The 13,721-nt window shown below is 45.3% G+C and overlaps 1 protein-coding gene across 6 annotated transcripts in view; it reads left to right on the forward strand.

The window, feature by feature from the left end:
• Fam171a1 (family with sequence similarity 171 member A1) overlaps nt 1-13,721 on the forward strand; it is a 112,801-nt gene that overhangs the window by 74,950 nt on the left and 24,130 nt on the right. For 5 of the 6 annotated variants that reach the window (XM_060372790.1, XM_021661029.2, XM_060372791.1 and 2 more), the window contains exons 4-5: nt 7,695-7,853; nt 13,332-13,508. In XM_060372790.1, coding sequence (XP_060228773.1) covers nt 7,695-7,853; nt 13,332-13,508 — 336 coding nt within the window. The remainder of the gene's footprint in view (nt 1-7,694; nt 7,854-13,331; nt 13,509-13,721) is intronic. The other variant, XM_060372788.1, reaches the window with a different exon arrangement.

The following is a 13,721-nucleotide window of genomic DNA, read 5'->3' on the forward strand; positions in this document are numbered from 1 at the left end:
ATGATTGGTTTCTTTCTTTGTTCAAGTGAACTGAGGCAGAGTACAGTTATCACACACACACACACACACACACACATGCGGGGAGTCTGAAATGCATTCGGATAGCTTTATTATAATTAACTTATCAGTGTATGTCCACACCTGCCCGCATCTAATCAGAAGCCACCTAAGAACCGTTTCTTCATTTCTATGGTCTCGTGCCCATACCAGCTTCCTAACATTACAGATATTTGATTAATTTTATACCTTATCCTACTACATGAGCTTGAAGTTTTAATTACACTGTTTCTTATGTCAACAGAGTCGAGGCAGGGCAATAATAACAACGGGTCATTTTCTTTGACTCGGAGCCTTTCTGTTGCTGAGCAAACAGAAATCTTTGCCATCGTTTGCTAAATCAGTCCCAGGGCGATACGAATTTATGAATGATACATAATGTTTTCATCCTCCAGCTGGTCACATTTTGTTGCATGTGTTTCTCAATGGCTCTGAGTTCTTGCTGTCTCAGAATTTCAGCACTGTAGGCTGGTCCCCTATGAGCGTGCTGCTCAGACGGCACAGTGTGCCAGCCCGTCCTGGAAAGGTTCCCCAAGCTCGACGACGGTTCGCTTAGGACACTTCGCACTACAAGCTATGAGCAAGGTCACCTGACTCTGCACTAAAGGCAACTAGGAGAGAGGGATGCCAGGGATAAGAGGAAAAGAGGCCGTTGTTCCGTGACATGTGCATGAAACTTCAGCATAATTACATCCAAGTAAAACACATTAATGAGAGCATGTTGATAAAAATAAAAAGAATTGTCCACTTGTCTTCTCTGTAGATACGCTAGATGGCATTTATGCAGATTCTAACCCTGAACGCCGATACAATAATTCTCATCAGGGCAGGCAGAGTAATGAGCGTGTCCTGCCAACATAAGCTACACAATAAATACATACTGGTAATGAAGTTACCATGAGCAGTCAACAGGCAAGTGGTTGTGCCATTAGTGTCACTGTGGCTTTGTAAAGAACTCTTGTGACAGTGAGGGGGCAAGGGTGACCCCACTAGACTGGCCAGCTAGGGGAATTTTCCTGAAAAGAGCCTGTGTCTGAAAATGGTTTACTTGTAAGATGCTGGCAAATTTCTTTCACGTTTGCCATCACGACTGATAAAAAGAATGAGAAGAGAGGACATTTGTAGATTCTTTTCCTAGAGAGTTTTGTGTGCGTTTCTGAAGAACAGATCAGTTGAAATCTCCTGGGTGTAAGTTTAGGGAGTGTCCAGAAGCAAATCCCAAGATGCTGAGAGATGAAGGGGCTTGGGAGTGAGCTAAATGGAAAAAACACTTGCTACACAAGCCTGAATCTCCAGAACTCATGTAAGAGACTGGCATAGTAGCACACATGTCTGCAATCCTAGAACTCCTACTGGGGACATGGGAGGTGGACTGGAGACTATCCACAAGCTTGTGGGGTAAGCAGCCTGGCTTCGGTGGCAGTAAATGACAAGACACTGTCTCAAATAAACAAGGTTGAAGGTAAATAGTGACATCCAAGATTATCCTCTGACCTCTGCATGCACACACTGACCCCCAGGGCCACCCTCTGACCTCTTCATGCACACACTGACACCCAAGGTTATCCTGTGACCTCTGCATGCACACACTGACACCCAAGGTTATCCTGTGACCTCTGTATGTACACTGTAGTATTAGCATGCCCATACTCACACCACGAACACAAAATTTTTAAAAGATGCTAAGAAATAAATGAGACCAGACTATAGACCCATCTTGTGGCTGCCAAGATCCCCCAGAAGGTTCATGTTCCTTGGACAGTCCCTTTATGTTCACAGAGCACCTGGAAGCTTCCGCTACTCCATATACACACTACTCTAAGCAATCTCCATGTTTCTTCTTTCAGAGGGTAAATTAAGTTCTCATGGAATGACATCTTCAATTGTCTTCTTCCACACATAGTGATAGCATCCCTTCCCACTGCTTCTCTGCCTTACCCTGCATTCTCATTCCCAGTGAGCCCTGTTGCCCCTTCTCCAACCGGCTTTATATATATGTGCCGAACCCTCCATCAGCATTCTTATCTGCCTTTCTTACTTCTCCTTATTACTCAAGGTGTTGACTGTCATGAGAAACCCTTTTTGCACTTCATTTTTTCTTCAAGTGGCATACTCCTTTCCTTCCCTCTCAAACATTGAAAAGATCACCCCTTGCCACACACATGCCAATAAGCTCCCCTAACCCTGGCCTCATGTTGTTCTTCAAAACTCTCTTGTGCAGGTCCAGCGCCGAGGTCATCAGATCGACTTCTCTCCAGGCACGGTCCTGCCTGACTTTGCCCCGGCTTCACAATCCACCTTCCTGCACCTCGTTTCTCAGCCAGCTCTTACCTCTGCCTGCCGCTGTGCTCATTTCTTTTCAGCTTCTATCACGAGCTCTTACATCCCTGCCTACTTTCTATTCAGAAAGTGGTTTTCAACTCTAGACCCTTTCTGTGTTGGCCCCCAGTGCCACTGCCTTTATTTGTATTTCTCACTTGAACCTTTTTGCAGCAGGCTTATCTTTAAACTCTGGCCACCTCTGGGTATTCATCACCTGCAGGCCAAATCAAGGACAGGTTTTAGGCTGTAGGCACCATGCTCATGCCAAGCCTCCTCCATCCCCAAGACAAAAGCCTATAGTGGGCTCGAATATGCTTCCTTAATCTTCCATGTGTGATAGGCTATCGTGCACGTCTGCTTTTTCATATCTGCTGCTGTCTGTTCTCACCTGCACCTTCACAAGCTCCCAAATGGGGATCATCTAGGAAACTTTCTTCCTGGGCAGTCACTCATGCGCTATTAAAGCTGATCTTGTATTTCTGTCCTCTCCCTCTTATTCTAGGATGTGTGACATTATGATAATCAAGCCATTTCTCTCTCTGCCTCCTTTGCTCTTGAGTTCCAGGAATACAAAGGCTTTGTCTATTTCCTGTTTATATATCATGTGTCCACTATACATGGGACTTTTTATATGAATTGCTTAAATTATGAGGATTCATAACTATAAAGTAAGAGGTCTCTACTGTGGTAATTTCATATACCCTGGGAGACTTAGTAGTGTCTGGGGCCATTGGTATTGTTACATCTTGGTGACTGCCTCTGACATTGGATGGGTAGAAATCACAGTACTATTCAATGTGTGAATATGCACAGGACATAGAGGACAGCCACTGGCATCTGATGGGTATAAGTCAGGGATGCTGTTCAATGCATTAATATGCACAGGGCATGTTGGTCCAGAATTCCTGCATCCAAACTGTCAATGGTCCTAATCTAGTTTCAGTTAGGTCACAGCATTGTTGAAACACAGCAAGTTGCTGGCTGTGACGCACCACATTCATTCCGTAGGTATGACTGAGTAGCAGACACACAGTGAGTGCTGTTCTTCTCATTGTGCCTCTGATAAAGAAGTACAGACATTCACATGAGTGTAATACAAGGCACAGTGAGATTCAAAACCTTTAAAAAAAATTACAAAAAGACCTTGGGGCTTTAGATGGACTCAAGAGAAGTTATGCAGAGGAGGTGGACTTTGAGATGCATTTGAATGATACAGAAAGTAAGCAAACATAGACAAGAGGGAGTTTCAGACATAGGACAGACCTGACCATACACAGAGAAAACAGTCAGCCCCATGGTCCTGTTTATCCAGATGATGGAGGCAGGTTGGTCATAAATAGAACATCTATTTTGAGATAGGCCTGTTGTGATAGGAAGGGATGTTGTGAATATAAAAGTTTTCTACATTTCCCAAGCACACTGACGTTGTCCAAGTTACTTAATCTCTTTGGGCTTTAATTTCTTCACCCAGAAGGGCAGAGTGGAATTCCTTCTTCTCAACTTGGTTGATGCTTGGAAGTTCTGAAGCACTGACTTGTGTCTCTCAGTCATAAGGGATGAAGCAGTAGTTTGAGTCTATCTTGACTACTTAATTTTAATGTTGTTTTGCCATCAGGCATTTGCTAAGTGGTGGAGACTGATGATGACTCCTGAGCAAGGAAAGCGCATGCTCAGCATGGCATCTCTGAGCAGTCAGTGTGTCCATAGGTGAAATGGAAAAGGAGGTTAAGACTGAAGCAGTAGGCTAGTTGGGAGACTGATGAGGGAAAGGGTGGTTCATAGGTGTGGAGGTGGAAGGGAGGAACAGTAGCCAATCTTAGTACTTGAGTGACTATGTAAGATGTTAGAAAGGGAAAGTGATGTTGACCTGGATCAAAACTGCTGCTGGAGAGAATATGGGTTCATTAAATGAGAGAGAAAGGCCTGATAGATGGTCTGGGTAAAACTATCTAGAAGACGGGGTGGGAGGGAGATGCAAGCGTGGAACTCAGACAAGATCCCAGGACTAGAAAGGAGTGTGGCTGTAAAGGGGAGGAGAAGAGGGAGGAAATGCTGCAGAGGTGATGGATAGCAGCCTTTCAGGAGCTGCTTCATCTAGAGGCAGAAGGAGAAAGAAGGGATTTGCACGAGATAAGCAGAGTCTGGAGAGAACCACAGGCCAAGTATGAATACTCAGAAAGAGGGGACTCGTGGGCAGGGCTGAGGAACACTGTGGCCCATTGTGAAGAGATCAAGGGGGATGAAGGCTGAGAAGTGCTCATGGGGTTTTCAGAGTGTACAGTGGACCTTGACATCATCTGCTGTGGGTGAAAGCCATGTTGACTGGAAGAAGACAGGCATTCTTATGGGGCAAATAGAATGAAAGTCATGGTCAGTTGTGACTTTTTTCTAGATAGAGAAGGCATAAAAGTATATTTATTGCTGAATGAGGAACACCAATAGACAAAAAGATTGTTGTCAATGGCAGGAGCAGTTGGTAAAGGTTCATCATGGCATAAACAGGAAAGCAGTATTTAGGATGGGGGTTTGGTTTGACCTTGGATTAAAAGACTATAAGAGGGAACGATAGATTTAGTAGTGTACAGAAAGAAAAAGTAGGCGATCTGCTCTTTTTGGTATGCCTGGATGTCAGCATTTGAAAGAGGAAAGTGGGCCTTAAGTCTGAAGGAGAGGAAGTTCCTAGCAGCTGCTGATGAACTGAGAGGCACCCAGTGATGACAGGCAGGCTGGTCCACTCTCTTCCTGCTCCCAGATAATCACATGGAGATTTAGCAACTCTAAACAAAGACAGGCTGAAGAACACAGCATCTTCCCCCAGCCCCACACACGCCCTTTTGGGCCTTGTTTACACTGTGTCCTAGTATAGCCTATATATACCCTTAGATTCCTCAGATATTTTCTGGGACATTCCACCAACCAAAGCTTTTGCCTGTACTTGTCCACGAGGGTGTGTGGGTCCCTCAGCAGATGGCATCTGGGCATTGCCAGTCACAGCAGGTGTCAGTTCAGCTGGAGCTGCCACTTCCTCTTCTTCCAAGCCTGACCCCTCATAATCGTATGTGTACCCACCTTCCAGCCACCACAGATGGCCCTGGATGTCTGGTGAGTTCCCAGAATCTCCTGTACAAAGAAGGGAAGGGAGGAGAAGCAGCGTGGGGCTGAGAGAGAGATGCAGGAGGGATGTATCTTTGATCAAAGCGCACACAGTACACATGTTGTTCTCAGAGATGGAAAGGGATGAGGGGGTGAATTTTAACGAGGCACCAAAGCCACTGAGCTTTGGTTTGTGGTTCTCTAGGTTCTATGGCAGGTGCCTAAGTCCTTATTGGATGTATGTCCTGGGTCCAGTGTGAATCTCCTCCTGCTGCCTTTTAGCAGCTTCCATCTCCTGCCTAAGTATCTTTCCATTTCTCACTGTCAGAGGACCCTGCAGATAAATTTCGACCTTCCCATCTCCTCAAAGTTACACAGAGACCTGGAGGGACACACATACCCCACTCTGTGCTTGGATACCGGCCTCAGTCCACTTTCTCCTTGTGCTCTCATGAAGTCCAGCCCCCCCTTAGGCCTATCATGTTTAGATATGCCATACTTTCTTTCATATTAGCTGGGTGCTTTGCTCTTCCTGATTGTGAAACATGGGCGCCTACATGGCGACGCATTCACTGAGTGTCAGCAGCTGCATTGGCCATTATTGGAAAAAATAATCCTGTACAGTCAAGATGAGGAGATGAAAAGGGAGACTTTGACCTTCTGCCTCAGAGGGCTCTACGGAAATGGAGAACAAAAGAGACAGTCGGTCTGAGTGGCCAAGTGGGTAAAAGGGTAAGAGCAGACAGCTCCCGGTGGGGCCTGCAGCACAGGAAGAGTCCTTGTGGGATTTGGATTCAGTGCAAACCAAAGACACAGCAGACTTCCTAAGCCTGAAGTCATTGATAATAGTGTAAGGGATCCATGGAGGCTGGCATTTTGTTTCAGAAATGAAGATAGGGCATGGACAGCCTGGCATTAGACTGACAAATATATATATAAGAGGTGACCAGAGAGAGGTAGCTGTGACTTTGATCTCGGCTCCCTAGGCTTTGGGACTGAGTGTTTTACTGACATTTGGGCAGGGAAGTTGATCAGTGGCTTTGAGCAGGAGAAAGGTGATGATCTACCCTTCAGCCACAGAGAGCCTGCCCCAGATAATGGCTGTAAGCCCTTTGGACTTCCGTGGCCAGCCTTACTGTAGGAAGATGGGCTTAGTTTTGTCAATATTTTGAGCTCCAAAGCTCCCATATCATAGGACAGTTCTAGGAAGCTATCCCACTTCCTTCCCTGGAAGTTCCCTGATCCAGAGTCACATGAAACTCTGGAATGACTTTAATGAGCTCATCAGTGGGTGGGGCTGGTATTCTAGGACCTCCGTGCATCTCAGGGAGAGGTGGAAGGAGCCCACGGCTGAGCCCGGCAGAATGGAGTCGACTCAAGCTGCAGAAAGATCATTTTAATGTTAAGGACATCTTTGCTAGGTTTGTGCAAAATTACTTCTCATCTTCATGTCTGGTGCCTTTCACCACAGCACTAGGTAAAAATAGGTTCAGCCTTTAGGAACATGGTAACATCTGGGGACACCACAAGGCAGCTGCCCGGTGTTGACACAGAGGGGCAGGGTCGGGAGAATGAGCAGCGCTTTAGCATCATTGCCAAATCTGCAACATCATCTGGCTCAAGTAGGAAGTGCTCCAGAGGAGCAAAGCTGGCGTCACACAGCAGCTTTCACGGGAAGAGAGCTGCCCATCCCGGGGAGGCGGGGGGGGGGTGTCTCTCGTCTCCAAGACTGTATATTGCAGAACCTACTCCAGCTTCAGTTTGTTCTGTGGCGTTGAAACAAGATTTTTTTTTTTCAGGAAGCTGGAGGATGGGTTTGTAGCCATATGAAAGCTTATCTCTTTGTAAGCTTTGCTTGAGTAAAGAGATTAATTGTTGTTTCCTTGCTTCATTTACTCAGACTCTCCCAAAATGTTACCCTATCCATAGCCAAATACTGCACAGTGGATAAGACTGATCGCAAATAGAACTTGGGAAAAGCTTTTTGTTCCAAATGTAAATAACATCCTGTGTCAAAATAAAAGTGACAATGGGCTATTATTTCTCGCCCCATAACAACATGTTGTCACATCCCTGTGTCCTGGATGAATGAGGGATGGCATGCCATGTGGGAAGGAGCAGGGGTGGGGGAGGAATGTTGGAGCCCTAGAGAAGCCTTTCATGGCTTGGAATTTTCAGAAGTGGAAAGGTCTCATCGGTAACCCAAAGGTTGATCTCCACAGGTGCCAGGCCACAGCCTCGGGTTCATTTCCAGAGAAGGGCCTTACGGTTGCCAGAGAACACCAGCTACAGCGACCTCACGGCCTTCCTCACTGCCGCCAGCTCCCCATCAGAAGTAGACAGCTTTCCTTATTTGCGAGGATTGGATGGCAACGGGACAGGTAATTTGAGTCTCTTCTCTTTCTGGGTGGGCCTTCTGGGGCAAATTCTTTCTCTGTGAGTTTTGGATGTGGCCAAGCGGTGGTCACATTAAGTGGAGAGGGAACAGAGCCTTAACCTGGCAAGTCCTGTGTTAGTATTGTTAATTTTTACCACCTTCAGGAGGTTCACTCTGTACTGTAGAAAGGCATCTTTGTAAATTGAATTCCTTGAGCCCTTCGGTGGTTGCCAGGGGCCTGACGCACCTTCTCTGAGCCATCCTTCATTGGACTAAATATATCAGCTCAGTTGAAATCTTAACTTTGTGAAGCATGCTCTTCTGATCTCCACCTACTCTACTTTCCTCCAGAATGTATTATTGGTGCCATACTGTCTCGCTCAGTTGTCCAACAAGAGACACACAGCCCCACCCTCTCATCTACCATGTGCCAGGAGGGGGAGGGTTGGTTCCAGTGACATCTAGAGATGAGCAAGTGACATTCTGTGCTCTGCTGTAGATGAAGCACTGAGGTGTGGACATTGCCATTTCTGGCTGTGGCCATCAGCTTTCACCCACGTCTTCCTCTCTGCTTTTGGATGTTCCACCCCCCCCCCTTCCTTCCAAAGGGGATTTGGGAAGGTCTCCAAAGGAGGCTGTCCATGACTGACCGAGAGGAGGCAGGCTTTGAAGTTGATTTGGAATCTTCTGGCAGATCACTAAGTCAGCTCCGTCATCATTGCTACTCTGACAAGACCCAGGACCTACAAGAGCAGAGAAACCAAAAGCCACCAGCCAGAGGAAAAGTGATAATTCCTTATCAGAGAAAGACCAAAGCCTGAGCCCTCCTCCTTCTGGGTGACAGCATGGTCCTCTGGCCTTCACCAGCTGCAGGAGAGGTTCCCAGGTCTTGGAATTTTTAATCAATAAATCAATCTCTGTCTCTATCTCTCTCCTTCCCCCTCCCCTTCCCCCCTCTCTTGTGCCTCTTCATCATCCTTCAGGTTTTAGGAAGGGTATAAAATTGAAAAGCAGCCACTCCTTTAATTTTTGAGCACTGATGGCATAATTAGTATGCCAGTCATTTGCCATCAAAAAAATGTATAGTAAATTTTCTTGGGGAAAAATATCAATTGAGGAGCCTGGAAAGATCTAGTCTGAGGTTTTCATGGGCTCCATTCACTATTCCTGATGAAAGGAAGCTTAGTCAGAAACACAGCAAAGAGGAGTGGCCTCGCTCCTCAGAGCTCATTCATGGTTTCTGCCCTTCTTCCAGTAGCATTTGAATAAATTATAAAACCTGATAAGACCAGAGGATGAAGAATACAAAAGCACAGGACTATTGATTTTTTTTTTTTAGAAGCGTGTTTTATTTTAAAATCAGACCATTTCAGAGGGAAGAGAAAGGTTGGAAGGTGACATTAAACTGCTTTTCCAATGGCATGATTGATTTGTCGCCTGAGAGAGGATCAAAGTTTCTCTGAGACCTACAAGGAAGGGGAGTAAACCCGTGGTGTAGCCGTATGTATTCTGGGAGACGTAAGAGCCTGCGCTCTGTAGAGCAGAGCGACCTGGGCGCAGTGAGTTGCTGCTGGTTGGTTTGTGAACAGGCTCATCTTTGCCCTATTCTCACTTTCCTTCTCCTACATAGACCAAAGGTCGACCCAGAAAAGTTGTCACAAGATGACCATCTGTGTCAAAAATGCCTGAAACTAGAGTGTTTTGAATTTAGGGTCATTATTGGATTTTTAAAATGTTTGCATGAAGTATAGTGGCACCTAGCTTTTGAATTTCAGAGAAATTCACGTTTCCGCCTCATACTAAAACACGAGGACAAAGAGATTTCTAGGGGCTGAGTAGACCCTGTATTGTTATCAACGACCAACTGATGAGAAGCCTACACCAGCGCCATGTGGTGGTACCCGCCCCTCCCTCCACCTGGTTGGCCCGACACCTGTCTTCACTTGGACACAGAGGGCCAGGATGCATCGAGGTAGAGCATGAAGGAAAGCCCAGTTACAGACAGAACCCAAAATCTTGTGCACGATAGGAATCTCATAACCAAGTGTGGAAGGGAAATAATTTTTGTTTTGTTTTGTTTTTTTCTTTATTAATTACACTTTACTCACTTTGTATTCCCCCCGTGGTTCCCTCCCTCCTCCTATCCCAATCCCTCCCTTCCTCCTCCCTCTGCATGCATGCCCCTCTCCAAGTCCACTGATAGGGGAGGACTTCTTTTCCTTCCTTCTGATACAGTCATTTAGGTCTCATCAGGAGTGGCTGCCTTGTCTTCTTCTGTGGCCTGGTAATGCTGCTTCCCCCTCAGGGGGAGGTAATTAAAGAGCAGGCCAATCAGTTCATGTCAGAGACAGTCCCTGTTCCTATTACAATGGAACCCACTTGGATACTGAACTGCCATGGGCTACATCTGTGCAGAGGTCTTAGGTTATCTCCATGCATAGTCCTTGGTTGGAATAGCAGTCCCAGGAAAGACCCCTGTGCTCAGATTTTTTGGTTCTGTTGCTCTCCTTATGGAGTTCCTGCCAGATCTTACTGTTTCCCACTTCTTTCCTAAGATTCCCTGCACTCTGCCCAAAGGTTGCCCATATGTCTCAGCATCTACATTGATAGTCTGCAGGGCAGAGCTTTTTATTCTCAAGTACACAATAAGGACATTTGCTCAACCATGTTTGTAGCAGCCTAATTTGTAATAGCCAGAAGCTGAAAACAGCCCATATGCCCCTCAGTGGAGAAATGGATGCACAAATTGTGGTATATCTACACAATGGAATATTACTCAGCAATAAAAAACAAGGAAATCATGAAATTTGCAGGTAAATGGTGGGATCTGGAAAAGATCATCCTGAGTGAGCTATCCCAGAAGCAGAAAGATGCACATGGTATATACTCACTCATATAGACATATACTATAGATAAACCTACTAAAATCTGTACACCTAAAGAAACTAATCAAGAGGGAGGACTCTTGCTAAAATGCTCAATTCCTATCCAAAAAGGCAAAGAGGCTAGACATCAGAAGAAGGAGGAAAGAGGGAACAAGTCGGGAAGGGAAATAATTTAGACCTCCATGTCTAAGGCACTTCAAAATAAAGGAAGCCGGACAGTAGAAGGAGAGACAAGGGGATGGCAGAGCGTGGAGCTCTGAGGGAGGAAAGGGCTCCAGAAAGAAGAGCTGAGACCCATGTGGCTTAGGAGCTAGGGGCTCTTCCCTCTGCTTCCCTCTTCTTTCTTTTCTCCCTTGCTGTTTCTCCCTCCTTCCTTTTCTTCTTTTCTTCTTCCTCCCTCCTTTTCTTTCTGCCGCCTTCCCTCTTTTCTTTCTTTCTTCCTACTTTCTTTCTTTTCCTCCTTCCTTCCTTCCTTCTTTCCTCAGTTCTCTTTCTCTCGTTTTTCTTTTTCTTTCTTCAGGATCCCACTATGTAACCCAGGCTGGCCTTGTACTGGCAATCTTGGCTCACCCATCAGGTACTAGGAACAAGAGTACAGCACCCTGCCCACCTAACCTGGAGTTCTTTAAAAATAGTGTATAAGGACAGTAAGCTGAAGCATATTCCTTTCAGACAATCTGCTCATTTCCTTAGCGCTTACTTCCAAACCCATACAGAGGAGAATACTTATGTCCGTACACTCAAAAGAGCACCTCACCTACCCTCTATCCTGAGTTCTGAAGACAAGAGGCGTGAAGTGACTGGGCAGGGGCATCTGGTTCCAGAAGCCCATCTCCCTAGATCAGGGAAATGCAAGATGAAGAGAAAAGAGAATGTAAAGACACTGAGGAAGAAGAACAGAGGTGCTTTTCTAGAACTTTCTTTTTACCTGTCTGCAGAAGGTTTCTACTGACATCCTGAATGGGGCTTAACAAAAGAAAGCAGCACTTCTTAGTTGGAAACCTTATGTCTGCCATGTTTATACAGTGTCCAGTGAGTTACTTAGTGACTCTGGGGCTTAAATCATATCTTGTTGCAAGGTTCTGACAAGACAGAGCAGTGCATGGCTTTGTCCTTCTGTCACCTTTAAGCTGTGGGCATATGTATGTCTCAGTCCACAGTGTATTTTCCAGAGAAGCATGGCAAACCCTAGCCTCTGGTTTTCTTATCCCCCCCCCCCAAAAAGAAAAGGTGTCTAAACTAAAAGATTCCTGACCTTGCATCTGTGATTCCAACTTAACTCTTTTGAGGAAATCTCTCCACTGGCCTTTGCCATCCTGGAGAAAGAGTGACGTGTGAACAGTGGTCATTGTTATTTAGAAATTACTTCATGGAGGACTTAGCTGTTAAAGCATTGCTGAAACTGTGAGGCTCGCTGGATTTGCTTTGAATGTTTACTCAGAGTCTAAATTGAAGGTTGGCATGAGCTCAGCTAGGTGTATAGCTGAAGTGTATATAGGAAGTATGTACGTATGGGTACTTTATGTAACTATACATATAATCTGTGTTTCTGCCTAAGAAGTAAGGTCAGTATAAATATAAAGAGCAGTAGTAAATAAATGATAAATAGTATTATGTAAGAGACCCTGTCTTATAAAATACCTTGACATTCTTATCACTGAGAATTTTGTGCTATTAAGTCAAACACAAAATTATGACAGAATGTATTTTGTGTGGTATCATATTTCACTGAAGAAAATATCTGAAATGGATTGCTTAAGTGTATAAATATCTCTCCCATATGCATTTTCTAATTTATCTGTAGACAGTCATTAAAGTACTGGCTTGGATAAAAGGTCTCTAATGGAGAATAACTGGGATATCAAATTCCTTTTAAACAGACCAAAATAACAATGGCAACTAAAACAACACATACATATTTCATGTCTAAGTTTCAGTGGCGTTCTTCTGATAAAATTAGTTAATATTTTGAAGCAATACTTTATGAAATTTGCTGTTTAAAACATAGTCTCTCAAACACGTTTTTATAGCACTGACTTGTTGCTGGTGTGTATATTATATAAGCTATAGGTGGTATGTCTTACAATATGCACAGAGCTAATATTGCAAGCTTTTTTTTCCTGTAGCCTTCCCAAACGCCTTTATCTTACATTAGAGAAAAGTCTTTTCCCCCATGGCTGTACTCTCAGCCCTTGAGAGGCTGAGACAGGGTGATCATGAGTTCCAGGCCATAGGGTGAGATAGGGAAGGAGGGAGGGAGGAAGAAGCAGGGAGGAGGACGAAGAACAAAAGGAAAGCCAAAGGGGAATGGGCAGCACAAGCACAATTTGTTAGAACTCGCATACTTGAACAGGGACCTCAGCTCCGCGAAGTAGTATAAGGCCTCAAGGCAGCTACTGCCACGTCCAGACCTGTTTCTTTATAAAACGTGGGTTTGCACTTCCTCGTGAAGTTGTGGGAGGGAGGATCACTGATGTTAACAGAGATCCTGAAGGTCGGAGACCCACTCAGTATGTGGCAGTGGCAGCTGTTCCCCTTGAAGGGATTCTGCAGCCCAGGGCCTCCATGCAGGTGACGGACATACCTCTTCCTTCCAGGAAACAGCACCCGGTATGACTTGACCCCTGTCACAGCCGTCAGCGTGCACTTGCTCAGCAGTAATGGAACGCCGGTGCAGGTGAACGGCCCCATCTATGTCACTGTGCCCTTGGCCACACAGAGCAGTCTGAGGCACAATGCCTATGTCGCAGCATGGCGGTTTGACCAGAAGCTGGGTAAGCAAGAGTCCCTGGGCACCCCCTCTGGAGTTTCTCTGTTTGATTGTTTTTAATTTAAAATGGATCTTTAAAGGTCATGGAAGCCAAATTTGACTCTTCTAATTTTCATCCTTTTAGTTTTTCTGAAGATTCCATGATCTGTCTTGGTTCTGTAGCCTTTTTTGTCTCCTGAGTAAAGGAAAAAACATTTGCCACTATTGCTTGAAAAGA

The sequence above is a fragment of the Meriones unguiculatus genome, chromosome 19 (assembly GCF_030254825.1).
Source record: "Meriones unguiculatus strain TT.TT164.6M chromosome 19, Bangor_MerUng_6.1, whole genome shotgun sequence".
NCBI lineage: Eukaryota > Metazoa > Chordata > Mammalia > Rodentia > Muridae > Meriones > Meriones unguiculatus.